The 19,885-nt window shown below is 41.5% G+C and overlaps 3 protein-coding genes across 4 annotated transcripts; 1 reads left to right on the top strand and 2 right to left on the bottom strand.

Annotated features, from left to right (window-relative positions):
• Positions 1–724: 724 nt before the first annotated feature.
• Positions 725–5,659, top strand: parp16 (poly (ADP-ribose) polymerase family, member 16). 2 transcript variants are annotated; one of them, XM_047597494.1, is made up of 7 exons: positions 725–886; positions 1,697–1,893; positions 2,668–2,805; positions 2,901–3,107; positions 3,228–3,399; positions 3,484–3,628; positions 4,937–5,659. In XM_047597494.1, exons 2-7 carry the CDS (start codon positions 1,705–1,707, stop codon positions 5,070–5,072), a joined length of 987 nt encoding a protein of 328 aa, XP_047453450.1. In that variant the 5' UTR covers positions 725–886; positions 1,697–1,704; the 3' UTR covers positions 5,073–5,659. The 2 variants fall into 2 exon arrangements, with proteins under 2 accessions (XP_047453450.1, XP_047453451.1); XM_047597495.1 differs by lacking the exon at positions 725–886 and adding an exon at positions 941–1,599.
• Positions 5,660–8,017: 2,358 nt separating this feature from the next.
• On the bottom strand, positions 8,018–10,378 carry si:ch73-330k17.3 (IGFBP domain-containing protein). The gene is made up of 4 exons (XM_047595763.1): positions 9,297–10,378; positions 8,650–8,737; positions 8,372–8,567; positions 8,018–8,281 (listed from the first exon to the last, which is right to left on the bottom strand). Exons 1-4 carry the CDS (start codon positions 9,643–9,645, stop codon positions 8,222–8,224), a joined length of 693 nt encoding a protein of 230 aa, XP_047451719.1. The 5' UTR covers positions 9,646–10,378; the 3' UTR covers positions 8,018–8,221.
• Positions 10,379–11,054: 676 nt separating this feature from the next.
• ctdspl2a (CTD (carboxy-terminal domain, RNA polymerase II, polypeptide A) small phosphatase like 2a) lies at positions 11,055–19,825 on the bottom strand. Its single transcript, XM_047595760.1, has 13 exons — positions 19,536–19,825; positions 17,110–17,321; positions 16,796–16,931; positions 16,295–16,441; positions 15,899–16,126; positions 15,693–15,786; positions 15,217–15,328; positions 15,042–15,128; positions 14,883–14,945; positions 14,694–14,773; positions 13,726–13,852; positions 13,496–13,591; positions 11,055–12,309 (listed from the first exon to the last, which is right to left on the bottom strand). The coding sequence occupies exons 2-13, from the start codon at positions 17,296–17,298 to the stop codon at positions 12,244–12,246; spliced, it is 1,425 nt and encodes a 474-aa protein (XP_047451716.1). The 5' UTR covers positions 17,299–17,321; positions 19,536–19,825; the 3' UTR covers positions 11,055–12,243.
• Positions 19,826–19,885: the final 60 nt, after the last annotated feature.

Raw genomic sequence — 19,885 nt, 5'->3', positions numbered from 1 at the left:
CTCTTACTGTTTTATAACCAAATTCAAACATGCCACATAGGTTTATAGTTTGTAAGGAATTAAAAACATACCGGTGCCCTTTACTAGTACTTTAGCACATTTACGATGACGTTCTTCAACTTATATGTTAAATTATTTAGGTACAGTTCATTTTTGCTTGTGTAAAACAGTTTTATCTTGAGCAATGTGCAGGAAATGTCTAATTTTTATGATGACGGGACATAGTTTTACAGAAGTGGCTGCAGTGATGATCTCACTGCCATGTGAAATGTCATTTAAAGTTAATAAGTTTCCTCAGAAAAGAGGTGAGCGAAGTGACAGTGCAGGACTTCTTCTTCTGAACAACTTTTCTTGTCTTTTTTTTGGGATGTCTTTCTCTTTCTCTTGTTTTCTGAGGTGGAAGCAGTGCATTTCTGTACCATACAAGTGTGGCCCAAACATTGGTGCTTGTAAAGAATATATATTATGTCCTCCTAGCTGTAGGTTACCTGTTGAACCATTTGACAAAGTATGTCCATGACTGGCTGATGTTTTGTTTCTGCTCTGAAACATTAGATGGCTCCCTGGATCTGTTATCAATGTGATGCCTTCCCGTACCCTCGTACATATTCCTTTCCAGCCACTTCCGGACAACGTTTTTAAATGAATCACAAAACACACGTTGATATTTTGTTACCAAGAGTAGCTGTGTGCTTCTCTACGCTTGTTTTAAACTGCTGACATGGCTCGTGTGCATTTTCATTCACTAATTTTCCTGCTGTGTTTGCGTTTACTTTTCCTTAATGCCACGAACGCCTTTGAAACACAATACTTTTACTGCCCTGAACGCAGCAGTGCCTCTAGCTAACGTTAGCTCTTCCTCCAGTGCTATGAGTTGAGGCAGACGGTAAGGTGATTTAATTAAAAAGAAATAGAAGTAAAACAGATCCAGGTGACACTGGGAAGTATTGCTAATACTCTTAGGAACCCGCAGCAGCCCGACAATGTAATATGTGTCATTATTAGCATTGTGGGGCGGCTCCGCTAATGTTAGCTTATGTTAGCTCTCTCAAACCCTGCTGTGCTAGTTAGAGGTACAACATCAGGAAGAGTTCAAAGGTTAAAAATTAGTAACTATAACTTGTGATAAAATGACAGCTGTCCTACTGTAGTTATCTCCATAAAAGCTACTATGAACTGTTGATTTAACTAACACAGACTCCCAAGTTGCGAAAGTGTGTAACTGTTTGTTAATTAAGTAAATTAGCCAAACAAAAAGTGAAGTGTAGTGTCAGGTTTTGTATCCCTAGCAGTTTTTATTTTGCTTATGTTACATCTTAATACGTTAATATTTGAGCATATACTGACAATATCTGTAGATGAAGGGGAATATAATAAGAAGACACAGTTGTTTTCCATCTATTTATCTAGAGCCATAGCAGTCCAGTGATTAATCAGTCTGTTGATATACAAAGGAAATAATCTGCAGCAGTTTTGGCACTGGAGTTTGTTGGAGGTTGTTGTTGCCGTGATTCATAATAACTAAATATCTTCAAATCCGAGGTTGTGATTTAAACAGAACAAGACATCTAAACATGTAAAGTTGATAATAAATCAAAGGTAAAAACGATAATTTGAATGAACGGTTTATTACCTCCTTATGTATCTGTTAATTCTCACAGCGCCTGCTTATTATCTTATCACTTTCCGTTTGCAGTGCTGGGAATGGAGCCCCCGCTGCCACCTGAAGCGGTCCGGGAGCTGGTGTGCTCCTGCCTGCACAGAGACCCGGTAGCAGCAGACCTCCGGTGCAGCCTGTTTGTCGCCGCTGCACAGAACTACAAGAGGGACTCGCTGCTCAGACCCTTCCCACCGCGTTACTTAAGCGGGGACAATAAGGACTTTGAGGAGCTGGTAAGAGCCGTAAGCTTTTGAAGACTCTGTACACTGTAATATGTTTATATGCTATTATATAATAATATTATATAATGATTTAATGTGCTCCAATTTGAGATTATAAGCAATAAAACCAGTCAGCCATCTATACTTGTGTGGGAAGAACACACACTCACACACTGTGAACACGGAGCTGGTGTGACACACATACACTTGATGGCAGTAATGTGCTGTAAGAGACTGCCGTATTTCCGTTAAAATAATAAAGAGCGGTGGACAGTGCAAACTCTGCAGATTTAAACTAATTTAAGAGGTGTGTGATAAAGCTGGATACATGTCTTTAAGAGAAACACGGTGCATATTGTTGAGAAACTACAAGAAACAAAACAGTTTATTTATAGTATATTATGTTTATGTGTTTATTGCCACTTAAAGTGACTGATTGTTGTCAGATTGTTATTGGTCTGAATGAAAGACTGAATGTAGTTGTTCAGTATGTTACATCAATCAGGGCATAACAATATGACCATTATGGGGGGGGGGGGGCTGCTGCCAGAGACCCCCACCCCCATTGCTGTGGTGTGGTCTGGTGTAGGTGCTACATGTCTAAGTAACATCCACATGAATACCAGGCCCAAAAGCTTCCCAGCAGAACATTGTATTGTCAGAAGATGGTCAATTGTATTTACTTCTCCTGTCAGTGGTCATAATGTTGTGGCTAATGGCTGTATAATATTTGTGTATTAACTTGCTGGAAGTAAATATCGTCGGAAACGTTTGCTCCACTCTTAGTTGGCAGATGTGAACTCGCTGCCCGGTGTGAGAGAGCTGGTGAGACTGCGATCTGGAGAGGGAGATCACCATCTGGCTCTCACACACTGGATCCTGTCTTCAAAGAGCTTTGCTGTGAAGACGCTACAGAAAGATGAGGTAAATTAATACAAACACATAAAAATCCCCTGTGTCGTCTTCCGTTTGTTTCGTTTCTTTTTGTTTTCACAGCGTGCCTCTTTGTCCTCCCTCAGTACTCCAAACTTTGCAGCCTGACGGAGAATGGAGAGATCTCTGCTCCGGTGCCAGACTTCCTCTTCGAGCTGGAGTACTCTGACCAGATGAACGCCAGGTTCGAGAGGACGAGAGACGGACGAGACGTCTTCTACGCATTCCACGGGAGCCGGCTGGAGAACTTCCACTCGATCGTTCACAACGGACTTCACTGTCATCTCAACAAGGTCAGTGTAGCCACCAGCAGGTTGGAAGGCACTGATGAGTTCTGCTGTACGATCAAAGACTGTAGGAGAAACATATTGAAACTATCGTCTGGTTGATGTCATTTCATCTTCTTTGCGCAGAACTCCGTGTTCGGAGAAGGGACCTACCTCACCAGTGACCTCAGCATGGCTGTCCTCTACAGTCCCCACAGCAGCGGCTGGAGAGACAGTATCCTAGGGCCTCTACTCAGCTGTGTCGCCCTGTGTGAAATCATCGATCATCCAGATGTTAAGTGCCAGGTGAAGAAAAAAGGTGCGTTTAAGCACGCGACTCGCCGGGCACGTAAGAATGACGCGGCTGCTTTACTGCACACTAAAGCCTCGTTCCCCGTTTCAGATTCTGAAATCATAGACCGCCAGCGCTCACGGGCGAAGAACAGCGAAGGAGGAGATGTACCGCAGAAATATTTTGTAGTCACCAACAATCAGCTTTTACGAGTCAAGTACTTGCTTGTTTACTCTCAGAGGAGGCATCTTTCCAGGTAAGACTCTCGTTAGCCTCTCCCCGTCTGTCCTCCACGCTGTTCGCTGTAAACCTTTATCCGGAGCGTTTCTCAAACTCTTCCCAGGTTGTATTTCCTTCTTCCTGACCACCACAGGCAGGGAGCTCATGAAACCCTAGTTACATTCATAATTATTACATATTCCTCGATTGTCCTCGTGTCTGTATTCTACTCCATCTATGTCCCTACTTTTTTTTCCCTCTGGTCAACAATAATTGTTGTTATTCGATCTGAAATGTATCGCTACTGGTGAACCAGCCCAGCGTTGTCGTCATAGACCAGATTTACAACGTTTTGTGGCCACAGTCACCTTACTGCTTCCTCTGGTGGTTTCAAACTGGTCTCTCTAAAACGCCTCGAGACAATATTTAGTGTTACTGACGTTATATAAATAGGATTAAAATGAATTAAACTGTGAAATGCAGAGAGATAAACCTGCTTTTATTTATTATTCAGTTTCGCATGCACCGTCTATCTAGTTGCAGTAACCTGATAAAAGCTGTGCTTTGTTTTTTTTTAAATGCTCCACACAGTTAAAATGAAATTGAGGAAAAGTTTATTGTAGTTTTACAACATAATTGGGACAAGCTGCTGAGGTTTTCATTCTTAAAAGAGAAAATAACTTACTAGTTACAGAAAAATTTTTGTGAATCGTGTCCTCAGTGAAGACAAACTTTCTGTTTAGATATCAGACCACAACGTGATATGGTCAATTGTAGATATTATTATTATTATAAAAAAAATCCTAATGTAGCTATTGTCATCAATTCTTACCCATATCTTTCGCCTCAAATACAAAAAAAATCCCCCCAGGATAAGGAAAGTATCTATCAATCCATCTATTGATACACATTCTTTTTAATGCTGCAAATATTGTTTGAAGCGCAATTAACTCTCAGAACGGATCATGAGCCTCTACCTGCGCTGTAGTTTGGGAAATCAGGAAGCGATGCAGAAATAAATACAATAAAGAGAATTTTTTTTAATTTTAATTTTTTTTAATGTTATGCTTCAAAGCTTGTGTCACATGTTGCTCCTGACAAAAGCACAATTATCTGTATTTAGTGTTGATGTGAACTGAGTTACCACCTGGATTATGGTGATTTTCAATAGTAAGAACATACTGTACATTTGCTTAAAGGTTTAACAGATTTGAAAAGAAAATAACCAAGTAAACTCTGGACAGTTGCGATTAAATTTTTAATTGGAGTAACAGGCCTAGTTTACATGAATAACCAGACAAAACAGTGTTAACATGTGGATCTGATTTTGTTTGCCCGTCGTCAGACATTCCCGCGGCAGCTCGTGGCTCCTCCGACACCATTTCGCCATCATGATGAGCCTCTACATTCTGCTGCTCGTATTCATCGGTGCCTTCAACTCCACCACCTTCACCTCCTTTTGGAACAGACTGTTCAGGTGACAGGACAACAGGACCGACGGCCTGGATGTTTTATTGTCCACGGTGCCTTCCGCACGGCCACACCCAGTTTTATGCACCTTTATACTGTAGTTGATTTCATTATTTGTTCAAATGGTTATAATGACTGTTATATCAAGATAACACATCTAAGTACCCGTTATTGGGGCCCTGTTGTGTAATGAGACCTTTGTTTTCAGAGTTATGCAATGATTCCTCCTGTGAATTGAAGGGTTTTGATTGGAGTTTTAAAAGGAGAAGAAGGAAAAAAAGCTGCACGTTCACAATCATCTTGTTTGCTGTTTCTGGAGCGTGCATCCAGATGCTTAGTTTGGTTTTAAGAGCTAAGAACTTCTATTACAATAATTTACTTTGTTATGTTATCTGCATCTATCCTTTTATTTAATAGTGGTGTTGCAGACAGACATTAAGCTGACATATTTAGGGCTGACTAATATTAATGGTTGATTGCAGAAATGCCAGTGAAAAGCTGATTTGTAACAATCTTTGTTCTCGAGTCTTTACGACGTGCATCCTCTTAGAGGCCTCTTACGATTTTGTCACCAATAAAATAGTTCTTTTAAATGCAATGTTTCCCGGGTGATTGAGGTCGCTCTCTCGTAATAATCTCATGTCCTTTTCTATTGTTCTCGGGTTTTGCGCTGCATTCGAGCGTTGACGTGGGTTTGCCTCCTGCAGGGGCACATTTATTACAGCTGGCACACGGCGCACAGTCCTGTTATCCGCTGTTTTTATCAGTGAAAAAAAAAAGTGAGAGGGATATATGGGATTGATAACAGAGGCGGCATGCTTTGGTGACGGATCCTGTCGCCCTAATAGATACCTGATACGCCGATGTGTCTGCGGGAGCAAGAGAACTTGGATTTGTTTTTGTGAAGGAAATCTGGATGTGCAACCTCACTTAAACAGCAAAAATGTTTTAGTATTAAATACAAGCTCGATAAAACCCAAGTGCAGTTTATAAAACTAATATTTAACAGTGATTTCATTCCATTAATTCAAATTCTGACTGCATGATACTTTCTGGCCTTATTTTGTTTAGTCGCTTTACTCCGCTTAAATATTATTCAGACATCACAGTGCGTCATACGTGCAAGTGACTCACAGGTTAAAAGGAGATGAAAGAAACTCCAGGCCTTTGTTATACGAAAACATTGTGACCTTGCGAAATTCTCCAGATAAACTGCTTCTCATCTTCGGAAAGGGCTCACACTTGAAGGCCACAGAACACACTGCCCATTGTCGGCCCACACTTTATTCCCTTTCTGTACAAGCTTCATTATTGCTGCCTCATAAACCGTCTGTTATTCAATAACCATCCGCTCTCAGGGGGCAGCAGTGGTAGAGGGGAGTCACTGAAGAACCACAAAAACTCACCGAATAGAACTAGTCGCTCGGAGGAGACACAGTGGTGGGGGCCTCACTAGAGACTCGTCATTTCTCCTCCTTATTTTCTAAAATCTTACTTCTAATGCAGGTTTACTCATGCATGAATCTCCATTCACTGTAAGAGAATCTGTGTGCAGCAGACTGTGGCTAAGACAGTCGGGTAAAATGGTTAATTTAGTGTGTTATCATTTGCACGGTGACGCTCTGGTGTCAGACGTCCCAAGATGTTTCCGACAGGAGGAACAGCTGAAGCTGCTAGAAACACAGCACCTCATCTTCAATGTGGCCAGAAACTGAATATAGCAGCGTGCAGATGATCTGCAAAGCGACATATTAGCTGGTGCTTTATCGGTTTTAAATGCATGCAGTGCAATAACTTAAAGTAGATTTGATCTAAAATCTGTATGTGTTTTTATCATTTCCTTGCAGATAGTGGAGTGTGCAGTCGACACAGACATTAACTGTTCAAAGCAGGGAGTTAATCCTCAGAGTAATTAAACATCTTTGTCCCAGAGTGAACTAGATATAATCAATAAGGAAACTGGACTTATGTGAGTTTCATGGAGACGTTCACCTGTCATCTGACCGGCTTCTTCAGTCCCACGCTTTTAACCTCTTGTGGTGAAAATGTCAGATGATTGGTGAGTGTTCCTCATGAAAGTCCAGTTTCCTTCATTTCAGCACTGAGATATACACCGATCAGGCATAACATTATGACCACACTGACAGGAGGAGTTAAGAACATTCACTGTTCTTCTGAGATTCATGTGGATGTTACTTAGACATGTACCACCCACCTAGACCAGACCAGGCACCCCCACCCCATAGCAATTACACTCTGTAATGGCAGCAGGATGCACCCTGGTATCCCATAGAGCCCAAAGATCCCCACTAACAACATCCTGTTTCCAGACACCACAGGACGCCCTCAGAAGGCCTATCTCCATTCTCTGATGAGACACAACTGTTTTGGGGGCAGAAGGGAGACCTACACAATAATACGACCTGTACCAGTCCAGGGTCAGGATGTGAAATTTCCCTCCTCCCCTCAGGCCGGCGTTACAGAGCACTGTACACCAAAACCACCCGGCACAAAAAACAGATTCTTCCCTCGTCGCTGTCGCTCTGATGAACTCTGAGTGGTTACGATGTGTGACCATCCTCACAATAGCTCTTCATTAATTGTATGTACTTACTGTTCAAGTTCTTTGTATACACCTGCTTTTGCCCTTTATTTCTTTTTCTAAATTCTTTTATTCTGAAAGTCAAATTTATGTTGCACAGTTTTTTCTTCCTTGTCTTGTACCATTGAGCAAAGTGACCAGAGTCAAATTACTTGTATGTGCACACATACTTGACCAATAGAGCTGATTCTGATTAGGAAGGTGGTCTTAATGTGATGCCCGATCAATGTATATAATCAAACTGCAGCTGCCTTCGTTTTAGTATTTAGATACACCGTGGCCTCGTGCATACAGTCTGCAGTAAGATGTGTTCAAATATGCTGAAGCTTGTTCATTTCCAGCTAATAAATACAACCACAGACAGTTCAGTTTTATACCACAGTTTATTTCTCATAATTTCAAATACAAGTCACTTCATTGTTTTGTTTTGTTTTTTAGATTTACACTGTATAAAATTGAATGAAGTTATTCACAGACTTTAAAGATAGCTGCCGTTTATAATTTTGCTACAGGAACTAGTCGGGATTTCCTCTGGTTTTCTTCCCCTTAAACAAACAATCACTTGGTTGCATTTGGACAGTCCGGGACCAAGCACACAAAAAGACCCTCGCAGGTATTCTGCAGAGAAAAGACAAGACAGTGTTGGATCAAGAAAAAAATGAAGAAAACAGCCTCTTTATTTGTAGTTTTTCTGTTGCTCCCCCTTACCTGCAAGGCGTTGTGGCACACAGGGTTGGGATCTGCTCTCAGGTGATTGTGCACGCACTTCCCAAAGCGGTGTAGGCAGGCGGAGTCGGACGAGGCGCAGGTCTGTGCGCACTGAGGCCGCTTCACCAGGAGACAGCTGGAGCAGGAGGTGTGCCGGCAGGAGCCCTGGCACGCTTTCTGCTCCACAGACACAAACCTGCCGAGCCGGGAAATTCACACCAATGTTAGAAAACACGCGAGACGTTAAGAGGTCACCGTGCAAACTGAAATGCGGTCACCTGGCAGAGCAGATGTTTGACGGGTTGTCCCGGCAGTACTCCGCGGTGCATTCAGGGTGACAGCTCTCCGGGTCCAGCGGTTCAATCACTGCACAGTTTAAAGAAACGCGGGATAAGAGTCCGGTGTGTTGAAAAGAGCCTTTTCAAAACATTAACATCTCCTCTTATCAATAACGGCGACAGCTCTCCGCGCCATGGCCAGATAAGAGCAGTGATTATGACTTCACTGGAGCAGGACCCTTTGAATCAAAGGACGCCTTGACCACACTATCAGCCTTCACAGCTCATAAACAAGGTTTAACACACTGGCACCGGTCCCCCTACAATGATGAAATCTCTCTTTCAGTTTGTGAGATTTTATTTCATTAGTTTTGTGATTCATGTCAGAATAAATTATTGCTTTTTTTTGCATGACTAAAGTGGTGAGGTTAAAGTAGTGAGTTTATGTAAATAAACCAATGAAATAATACAAATATATTTTTATCAAGCGGATGCCCGTGCTGCATTTGAGTGCATTTATAATAATACGTTTGCACTATTTTTTTGTGATGCAAAACTTTGATGCATCATTTTTTTCTTCATTTTTTTTTTTTTATTTTATTTTTAATTACAAAAATAGGTAATTAGGGCATACATCGTGGTCTCACCCGCTTTGCAGATCCCCTTCCGTTCCGCCTCCGGTTTTCCGGCCGCTGGCTCCTGATAAACGCACACCAGCCCCTCATCGCACTTGCCCACGTAGTCCCACGTGCCCCCGCAGGTCTCGCCCTCTGTCCTGGCGCACACGGGGCAGCAGCCGCACACTCCCGTGGTGACGCCTCCTTTGCACTGGAGCTTCAGGGCCCTCCTGGAGGAGCAGTGTATGCGCTCGCAGGGCGGACAGTGAAGGGCCCGAAGCTGCTGCTGCTGAGAGACATCGGGGGGCGTTTCCTCTGATCCCAACACCCCCAGCAAGGCACTCGCAAAGAAGAGCATCCACATCCTTGACGCTAACATGAGGTGAGGGCACCTGTCAGCACCTTTTATATTTATATGCTCGGGCCCCTGGGATAACACAGCAGCCACAACCTCCACCCCCCACCAGCAGCCAATGGATGAGAGCCGGGGGGTTTACGCCGGGTGGGTTTGATGTAAATACAGTTAATTATCCCCGCGTCTTATCTCCACACTATCAACATTTTGTTTTGAAGCAAATCTCTTCCTTCTCGATACTTCAGATAAAGTCAGGTGAAGGTGGGGAAACGGGGGAGTCCCCCCTTTTGGATTTGGAGTCACATGACATGTGGAAGTCCACGCCCACAATCAGGTAATGACCCATTTCTCAGAAGAACCGACGGATCAAGGCATCAGCAGCAGGTTTATCTGATCCGGATATCTCGTAAGTTTCCTATCTGAATAAAAAGTGCGTCAGTCGAATAACAAGGCCACTTTCACATTACAGTCAGCGCTGTAATGTCATAGTGGCCTTGTTCTTTAGTCCTCTAATAATTCAACATCTTCAAAGCAGTGACCTTTTTTTAAATGACTTGCGTTGTGCCTAAATACTTATCCTCTGTCATTTACTAGCTCTTTTAACTTAGTCTTTTCTCGTGTTTATTGGTTTTAGTGACTGTTGTCTCCTGCACTTGGCTCTTTCTTTGAAATTTATCAGCTGCTGGAAACAGCAGAGAAACATACTGACATTTAACTGTTAAATGTCAAATTGTCCCATCAATATTTCAGAGCCTAAAAAAAAAAAAAAATGCACTAAAAGTATAATGTAGTCTAAAATTGTTTAAAATATTTCCTCTCCAGGTTGTGTGTGTGTGTGTGTATATATATATATATATATATATATACATACATATATATATATATAGCAGCCATAACATTAAAACCACCAACCTGCGAGGTGAATAACATTGATGGTCATAAGGTTCTCCGGGGTTTTCCATTTGTGTGGATGTTACAAATTAGTGATCCTTGCATTCTGGTGCCATATGTTAAGAGCCAAAAAACATAAAAACATGTGAATCTTCAGACCAGGTCACCTCCTTCTGTTTCTCCGTGGCCAAGTAGAGCCCATCAGTGATCTTCAGTGAGTCATGAACCTGTCTCCTGTTTACCTCTTCTAGGACAAAATGTTTACTTGTTGCCTCATCTATCCCACCTACGGACAGAAACCACGGTTACAAGATAACGAATGTCCTGCACTTCACCCGTAGGGGGCCACAATGTTATGGCTGATGTATATTACCAGTTATTCCTGAGCAAACAACTATGTAAAATTAAAGGCAGGATCTGACATTATATTAGTGATTCAACGTTCAGTGTTACTGCAGCAGAGCTCCTCCAGTTACTGAGAGGTTTCCCAGCACCTGCTTACTCTCATCAACAAGACTTAATCATCAGCAGGAAGCTTGGAGTCGTAAAAAAAAAAAAAAAAAAAAAAACGTATTTATTTTCAAGGAAACCATTGAGTAACACTGAATACAACCAGGAGTGATCATTCAATAGTCAATAAAACTCGTGACTCCTACATCATCAAAGATCCCACATACAAGACGTATTGGAAAACAAGATTTCAAAGCAAACATGTTGGCAATTTGCTGGTGCTACAATTTCTTCTTCTTCTTTTTTTGTTTTGTTTTGTTTTACCCCCACATAACAAATTTAGGTGGTGCACACCTGTGTAGAAAAGTGACAAGATTTTACATCAACTTACAAAGGGCTGAATGTCAAAGTGCAAGATGCCTGAACCTCGACCCCACCATCCACCCCCCGGTCCCGTCCCCTTCCCCCCCGCCCCGATCAAAGTGTCGAAATCAGAAATGGACTCTCAAATACAAATCTCCAAAATTATTGTCCGGCCATTATGGCTTTGTATTCGTTTGAGACACTACTCTGGCAAACATTTCATAGCTTTAAAATATCATTTCAGAAACATTTTCCTCCCAAAGATACATGTTTAAAACTGCACCTTATTACAGACGACTGCATGTAATGGAGTAAAGCATCACAGGAATAATGCAGGCAAACAACAGAAAAGCAGCTGCTTATCAACAACTTCCAACGAAACACAATGACTTTTTTTTTTTTTTTGTCAGTTTATAAAAGCAACCGCATCAAAGAATACATACTAAAAATCTGAAGTGAAAATAAAAGGACTTAAAAACTTGAAGGAAAAACAACTATGTACACGTATTTACAAGTAAATAGAGTGACTATTATACAGGTTTGACTGGCCGTTCGAGGTCAGGCTGAAACCGTCAAGGTCCATATGATCCAACACTGCATGACATTCAGTTTTGTCAATCCCAAATGGTTTTTAAAGACAGAACACCTTCCAGGAGGCCGTCCTCAAGGGAGAAGTGACCAAAGAGTGAGAACCTGCTGCAGCCAGCGGTTTGTTCTGAGTCTGGGTTTAGTGTGTTTGTAAAAACATCCACCACTTTGACTTTTTTTTTTTTTTTTTTTTGCATGATTTTAAAAAACAAAATAATAATAATAATGGCAATGTTGTGTATGCAAAAGAAATCCTCTGAATATATCCTTTGAGCAACTCTCTTTTCCAATGTTGTTACGATCCGTGACTGAGAGACAAGCGCGAGGTCCTCAGTCTGGAGGAAGGAGGTCGTGCAAACGAAAGCGCTCTCGGATGTGCGGTCTGACGTCTTCGTTCTGGGACACACAGGACAGAGGACAGAGGGAGACGGGTCAAAAACGACAGTCAGTGTCTCTATAGTCACATGGACGATCCCAGTTCTCATCAGTTCAACAGAACTCAACATCAATGTGACCACTAATTAAAAAAAAAGCAACTGGCAACAAGTTGTTTTCAATGGAAGCTACAAGCTAACGGTCACCACTTGCTGCTGTGTGACCTGAGCTGCTTCAGTTATTATGTTTTTATGTGAACAATTAGGTCGTTACATCCCGGCAGAGGTATAAAACTCCCACAACTCTGTACAGAGAAAACGGTGGGACTCACATAGTATGTGAAGCATTTTGACTTTTTCACAAATAAAAACTGACGTTCCCGCAACCGTTTAAAATCCTGTATTTGCAGGCTTGATGTTTTAGACCATAAAAATAAAAAAATAATAAATAAACAAATGATTAAGAGAATTAGTGAAAGCCAGAGATTGACTGATTTACATGATAAAAATGACACAGTGATAAAAAAAAAATTACAAGTCTCAATTTAACCAAAAACATGAACATTTATTGAACTCAAAAATGTGAAAATCTTAAGGAAACGACTCCAGACATAATGTGAACTAGCTTAACTTCATAAAAGCTACAGAGTACAGTTAAATCCACTGATACTTAATATATATATATATATATATATATATATATATACTTAATAATATAATAATATATACATTTGTCCATAGAAAGCCACATCTCACTGATGAAAATACACATCTTATTCTATGTGCTTACATTTCAAACACTGTATCATAATTAGAGTTTTTTATTAAGACGGATATTTCTCATTTGTGTTGTTGGAGGAGTTACTCAAGTAAACCTGTCTCCAAGCTCTCAAACTACACTTTACAAATAAAAGGTGAAGTTGGTAATTTAGGTGGTTTGGATGATTATAACATCCCCACACAAGTTCCTACCACCTCTGTCGTCACTCCTACATTAATATGTCGTGAATTTAACACATATAAACCTTGAATTCATCACCAAAGGAGACAGATGAAGTATCTTACTATCCAAACAAGGCTGAGTGCATCCAGACTCTACACGGTCCATGAGGAATATATATATAATATATTTATAATGAACTGATGATGGTGTTATATTGTTTTGACTGCTCCAGTTACACAGAAACCAAATGTCTAAATGTACTTACCAGCTCCACAAGTTTCTCCAGGAAGGGAACCAGCTTTAGGAGCTCGTTGTCATTTCTATCCACAAACCAGCTCTCGATTGGGATTCCATTGGAAAGCTAAAACAAAAAAGAAAAAAAAAAAAAAAAAGAGGAAGATAAGAATATGGTTTTAGTCACAGCGACACAGATGGTTTATGTGTATTTTTTTTTTTGTTGTTATTTTTCCCCTCATTGAGCTTTTTGAGTTTTACCTGATAAGCGAAGGCTTGGGGTGAGTTGTCGATTATTATCGTCTTGGAAAGATCCCGTCCAAGAATGTTTAGGTCTTTGATGTAATTTCCTTGAACACACACACAGTGCTCACGAAATAGTCTATGTCTGGAAAACATAAGAGAGAGTTAACAACAGTTAGAACATGCAGCATCACACTGGTTTCAGTTACTAAGGTACACATGTAACAAACAAAGGAAACAAGAAAAAAACAACAACACACAATAACATTGCTGCTCTGCTTTCACAGCTGTATTATGGTGGTTCATTGAAGAAGTGACAAAAACATCCACAGACACAGCGTCCTGATGCTTGTTTAATATGAAACCTGATAAAGTAGAGCTGGTAGTGGAGCTGGGGTGAAAAAACCAGATCAATTACAAAATACGCACAAAGAAATAGTTTTTGGTGCATATGTGAGCCCTCTAGTGTTTACTACTTGGCATACAGTTTACTATTCATTACACAGAATGATAACGACCATGTCAATAAATAAATAACTCTCTTTCCTCTTTCCTGCATGAACTAAGTAAAGGCTCGGTTTATTGAGCAAGAAATAAAAGCAGAAGAAATACAACTGTGAGCAGAGACACATCATGAAAGACGCTTCAAAGTGGCTCCAGCAATTTTGAAATTAAATCTGAATTTAAAAAAAATAAATAAATAAAAATAAAAACAAGAAGCAGATGTTTCTGAGTTGGACCTACAGGCTTTGTAGCTTGGCAACCAAGCGGAAAGAAAAGTTGGCATGTTGACGTTTACAATTTATCTTTGAGTATATATATATAAAAATAAAACAAAACATGAGGATAAAGCAAAGAGCTTCTTTGTCCTAGTGACAAGCACCATATGTTCAACTCAAGACTCTGAATGTTGTTGTCACTACATTCGTACCTTGAAGGAATCACAGTGTAGAACAAAGCTCCTATAATGTAAAGTCTTCACTGACCTTACTAACTGTTTTTTTGGATCCAGGATGTTGAGCAACTTGTCGGCGTACACCTTCTTTGAAGCCGTGAAGAGAATAATCTGAAATTTTAACGGACAGCAATAAATGAGTAATATTTAATCTGAGAGCAGGTCTGATTAAACAACTACTGTCTGGAGTCCGTCTAGAGGTGATAAAGATACCACTCACCTCATACATTTGAGACATGCGTTCGAGAAACTCGCGGAAAAAGGGCCTCAACCGAACATAGACCTTCAGGTTAAAAACAAAAACAGATTTATTTTTTCCCCCATAGCAGCAATAAATGTGTGACACTTCAGGCTTCAATTAGAGACAGACAGTTAGTACCTGGTATATTACATCCTGAAAAAGCACAGGGAACGTCAGGGCTGCATCTTCTAGCTCATTCAAACTACAGTGAACCAGAGTTTCATCCTAGAAGCAGTAGAGAGACAAGAAATTAACATGAAAGTCGATTAATATAAATATGAGAAGGCAGGACAAGAAATCTTTCAGCACTTACCAGATCCAAGACGAGAGAAAACTCTGGTGTGCTGCGTGTTTTCAAAGGTAGCGCTGGTTTACGCGTTAACTGCTCTTCTGTCAGCGGAGGCACATGCTTGATGAAGAAATACCTGAAAGGAAAGAAACCATGAAGAGATATTTAGTATCAGAAAAGGACTGAGGTGTTACTTAGTGCAGATGTGGTGTGAACATGTCGTGTTTTGCTGCCATCTGGTGGTTGAAAGTTTGAATTACATCAAGCTCTATTCACCAACACACAATGTCACCTTGGATGTGATTTAAAGTGGAACCACAACACACATCTCCATCACAAACAGTGTCGACTGACATGAGCGCAGTTGGAAATTAGACCAAAATGAGCATGTTATTTATTATGGTTTGGTGTTTTAAATGAACTGATTTTTATTTATTTCATAAATAACTGACGGTAATTTCGTTTTAAAAAGAAGAAAGCTCTAATTTTGATCAACTTACGGGTCAAACACCTCCCAGTCCTCCTCATATGAAGGTTCTGCCGGAGCTGAGGGTATCGAGTGTTTGTAGCTGCCGTCTGGCATGCACCCAGGAACTGACGGAGACATGAAGATGTAGGAAAATTTAAATGCAGTGTTCTTAACAAGAAAATTATACACTTTTCAACGCTTGTATCAATGAAGTTGGATGAGGCCGAGGCTGAGCACCTGTTAATGGGGGCATGTCGGTCTCGGTGACAATCTGTCCTTCTTCTATGGACGTGTCCGAGGTCATCTGAAGCCTCTGCGGTAAGAGTGGTGCCGTGTGACATGGAGTGATGCCCTCTGTGGATGTGAGAGTGCTGCTCGGCATTTCTTCTGCCTGCTCGATGTCCAGCTGTTTCATGATTTCCTCCGCCTCCACAGCTTGGCCTGGAGAGTCTGAGCCAGGAGTGGCTTAAAAGACACAAAACAATCTTTAAAAAAAAAACTGGAATAGGCTCACCCATGACCCTTTACAGGATGAGGGGCGACAGACAATGGATGGTTGGTAAACTAAAGCATCTGCTCTGAATAATCTACGTTTCACATCCCAAACGTCCGATGACTTGATTACTTTCTTACCAGTTTTAGTTGCTGGTGAGAAAAAGTTGAAGACTGGGGAGAAGATTGTCCCAAGCAGGGTGGTGCGGGGTGGGCTGCTCGGCGAGTCCACGGGAGCTTCTAGTTTGCCATTTGGTTTCAAGGGCTTACTGTTGCAGGTCATTGTGTCTGAAAAGACAACAAATATTTGATAAGCAACAACATTTCTGCAAAGTTTTCTGTGAACAGCAGCCTATAATCCATATTGTCAGCGATAGAAAAGTAATAAATGCCTCAAGACAGACTTCTTTCATTATTTGATTTGGTCTCACATAATATCATACATCATTATTCGTCTACCTTGGCTCTGTTAATGAGACTCTTTGGGATCATATAATTTGTTAACTAAGAGAGACAAGGAGGGAGGCGGTTGTTTCAAGTCAGAATTTGAAAGCTCCTGGTACACAAGACCAGTCAGACGCACAACACAATAATATGTTACACTTCTGCCAGTAGGAATATTTCAGACTGGAATAAAAGTACCTTTATTTGCACTTTTCCGGCAAACTCTGGAGGTCGATTTGTTGGCTGGACCTCTAGTTTGTGGTGTTGAAGTGATAAGACCGCTGTCAGAATTACAATCAATACGACTCCTCTTGGCGGGGATATCCTGCTCCACCTGAAAAAGAATAAAAAGAACCAAGCTAAGACAAGATTTTAGAGAATTTTATATTTTCAATATGGAAAAAAAACAAAAACATTCTAAAATGAGTCAGTTTTTTTTATTTTTTTCATAAATGCAGTCAGCCAGTCTTCTCCATTATCAGGAGCGGCGGTGAATTCAGACGAGCGCCTACCTTGACAGCATTTCCGCGGATGAATTTCTTTATAGTGGACAACAGGCCTGTTTCATTCTTCTGCATTTTGCTTCGGCCTCTCACCGGTGACGGCTCCACTTCACAGTGCTTCCGTTTGGCCTGGGATGAGGGGCTTCGATGGCCGAAGTTTGGCTGCTGAGGAGCTTTGCGCACTCTCAGCCTCATCATGCTCCAACGTCACATAGAAACATCTGCCAAGTGGAGAAATGTAAGATTTAACCCTACAAGACATTTGATGCAGGTATTGGTTTGAATAAGTAACATACAGAGGTTCAATTTAACTTTTAACGTGGTGGATTTTTGACAGTGTAACTTCCAGACATTGCTTGTGTAATAATGTATTACTGGTAACTCGCAGACAACTTTTACTTGGTGAAAACCAATACGTTCTAGCATAACAGTCCTGCACGAAATCTTAGGTTCATGAAGGTTGTGGTACTCAGCATTTGTTTAAGAGTTGAACTGTGTTTTCATTTTATGGCCTGTGGTTTGTGGTAGTATTGTAGTAACTGTATTGAACTAATAGGTTTATTTACTACTTATTATTTTGAAGGTTAGCGTTAGGCTAATTAACAGAAACATGACAGACAGACTAGGCAGGAGAGCTACATGAGATCAAAATACAATATCATTAACTTTTCTGTCGTGCAATTTCTTGTAACTTGTATGAGTTGAGCTCAAGTACGCCCATAATGAATAAGTCCCCTGACTAGTACCATTTTAAAGTATCATCATATGATGTTATCCTCCGATTATATTTGGAAATTTCATTTCCTCTTTCCACCTCTTTTCTCAGCGACAGAGTTGTGATAACAATCACAAACATAATCGGCTTCTTTATAAACAATTATTCACTCAGTCTAGTCTGACAGACAAAAGGCGCTTTTTAATAAGTTGCAATAATCTTTTTTTTAAGGGATTACAGTGAAACAAGAACCATGACAAGAGCCACTCACTACAAAGCTGCACCTCTCGCAAGTTAGTGGCACTTTATCCTCAGTATGAATGAGAAGATCTGCACATCCCAACATAATCCTTTAATTCATCCCACGCTGGTGTCAATCGGATTAGAGCAAAGTTAAGACCAAAAGTTAGCAAAACAACATGTCCGTGACGGTTCTCAGTCATCCAGGTCATGATATTTCCAAAAAGTAAGTGTGTATAGGTATATATATACACAAACACTTTCTTTGTTTGTTTCTTTTAAAGCAACTTCAGAGAAGACGTTTCACAACTCATCTGAGTGGCTTCTTCAGTTGTAAGAGTCTGGTGGGAAGTTGAGGTTTAAATAGGGAACTCAGCGGGTTGAACCCCACTAGAAACTTGCTTGACCACCACGTTTGCACCAGTTTCTGGTCACGCAAGTTTCGAGTTCCCTCTTTAACCCTTCAAGAAACTCAACAAGTCCAGTTGCTTTTATAAAACGCGTTTTGGATACACACATAGCTACATGTATGTTCAAGCGAACAGGTCCGCTAAGTGGGCGGTGTACTAACCGGTGTAGGCGATCAGAAATGTCACGGATTAATAATTTCTTTGAGTTCAGCTGGTGTTGAGGAGAAACTCGACATGTGAACATGCTCGGTCAGTTGTTGCCAAGTTAGATCTGAGAGCTCGCAGCACCGCTGACTGTGGTTATGTAACATCACACAGGCTCCATCAATGAGAACGACGTCAGCTACGGCTAGCGTTAGCACACCGCTGCTATGTAGCACCAATAACAGCTAATTACACAGACAACGCTGATTTGACGGTGACGCGACACGCTCGGTAGCACAGGGCACTCGTTGTATGGACACACCCGACACTCGTCGGCTTTATGTATTTATTGTTATTTACAGTGTATCGTAATGTGAACCAGATGCGGTCACTGGGTTCTGTGGCTAATGCTACAGGCTAATATTAGCTTCCAGGCTAAGGCAGAGGATGTAAAAAAAAACAAAAAAAGGCGCCATGACATTATTCGCTTCACTTCCCACGGCACGTCTCATGTGCTCCCGATATTATATGCATATTTCACAAATGGGTTTTTTACTAATTAATTGGTAAAATGAAGCAAATACGAGCTAGCTGCCCCCTGGCTAACGCGTCATTTTGTTCCCCTCCATAACTACTGTATATCTCCCTCCAGCCATTAGACGACGCCCCCTTCACTGGCTAACGCGTCATTTTGTTCGCCTCCACAACTACTGTATGTATCTCTCCAGCCATTAGACGACGCCCCCTTCACTGGCTAGCGCGTTGTTTTGCTGCTCCCACAACTACACGATATATGCATCTCTCTCCAGCCATTAGACGACGCCCCCTTCGTTGGCTAGCCGCTAGTTAGCCGCTAGTTAGCCACAGTCAGGCTATCCCGGGGACAAGCCTTTTTTGTTTACATGTTGACGTTGTTCGTTGCTTACCGATGATCTACGAAGCTCTTCAAATCTTGCCGCAGCGTTGGCACCTCTCGGCCGCGACCGTCCGCCGACAGAGGTCGGGCCGTGGTTGTTGCTGCCAGCTGTGTCCGTGGCTCGGTGGCTAGTCACAGATCAGCCATGTCTGCGCCGCGGACGCCATTTCCCGCCTCATCACAAACACAACGTTGGCGGCGGCGCGACACGGACGTAGGAGACCAACGTGGCGGAGGCAACAGGAAAATGGCTTTAGCGTGTGTGCGCAGCTGGACGGACGCGCTTTATATCCCTGCTGGTACTACTGTGTGACTACAACAATGCTGCTGCTGCTGCACACGTTAATCATAGCGACTATT

The sequence above is a fragment of the Mugil cephalus genome, chromosome 10, assembly GCF_022458985.1.
Source record: "Mugil cephalus isolate CIBA_MC_2020 chromosome 10, CIBA_Mcephalus_1.1, whole genome shotgun sequence".
Lineage (NCBI taxonomy): Eukaryota > Metazoa > Chordata > Actinopteri > Mugiliformes > Mugilidae > Mugil > Mugil cephalus.
Note: the sequence above shows the minus strand (reverse complement) of the source record. Positions and strands in the feature narration are given on the sequence as shown.

Bases quoted from the DNA above. Each gene is read 5' to 3' on its own strand.
- parp16 (XM_047597494.1), top strand. From the start codon at position 1,705: ATGGAGCCCCCGCTGCCACCTGAAGCGGTCCGGGAGCTGGTGTGCTCC. The intron at 1,894-2,667 runs GTAAGAGCCGTA...CTCCACTCTTAG, and splicing joins ATAAGGACTTTGAGGAGCTG to TTGGCAGATGTGAACTCGCT. The intron at 3,400-3,483 runs GTGCGTTTAAGC...TCCCCGTTTCAG, and splicing joins GTGCCAGGTGAAGAAAAAAG to ATTCTGAAATCATAGACCGC.
- si:ch73-330k17.3 (XM_047595763.1), bottom strand. From the start codon at position 9,645: ATGTTAGCGTCAAGGATGTGGATGCTCTTCTTTGCGAGTGCCTTGCTG. The intron at 8,568-8,649 runs GTGACCGCATTT...CCGGCTCGGCAG, and splicing joins TCAAACATCTGCTCTGCCAG to GTTTGTGTCTGTGGAGCAGA. The intron at 8,282-8,371 runs GTAAGGGGGAGC...TTTTCTCTGCAG, and splicing joins TGTGCCACAACGCCTTGCAG to AATACCTGCGAGGGTCTTTT.
- ctdspl2a (XM_047595760.1), bottom strand. From the start codon at position 17,298: ATGATGAGGCTGAGAGTGCGCAAAGCTCCTCAGCAGCCAAACTTCGGC. The intron at 15,129-15,216 runs GTAAGTGCTGAA...TACTGCTTCTAG, and splicing joins TTTCTCTCGTCTTGGATCTG to GATGAAACTCTGGTTCACTG. The intron at 14,946-15,041 runs GTACTAACTGTC...TTTAACCTGAAG, and splicing joins TTCAGGATGTAATATACCAG to GTCTATGTTCGGTTGAGGCC.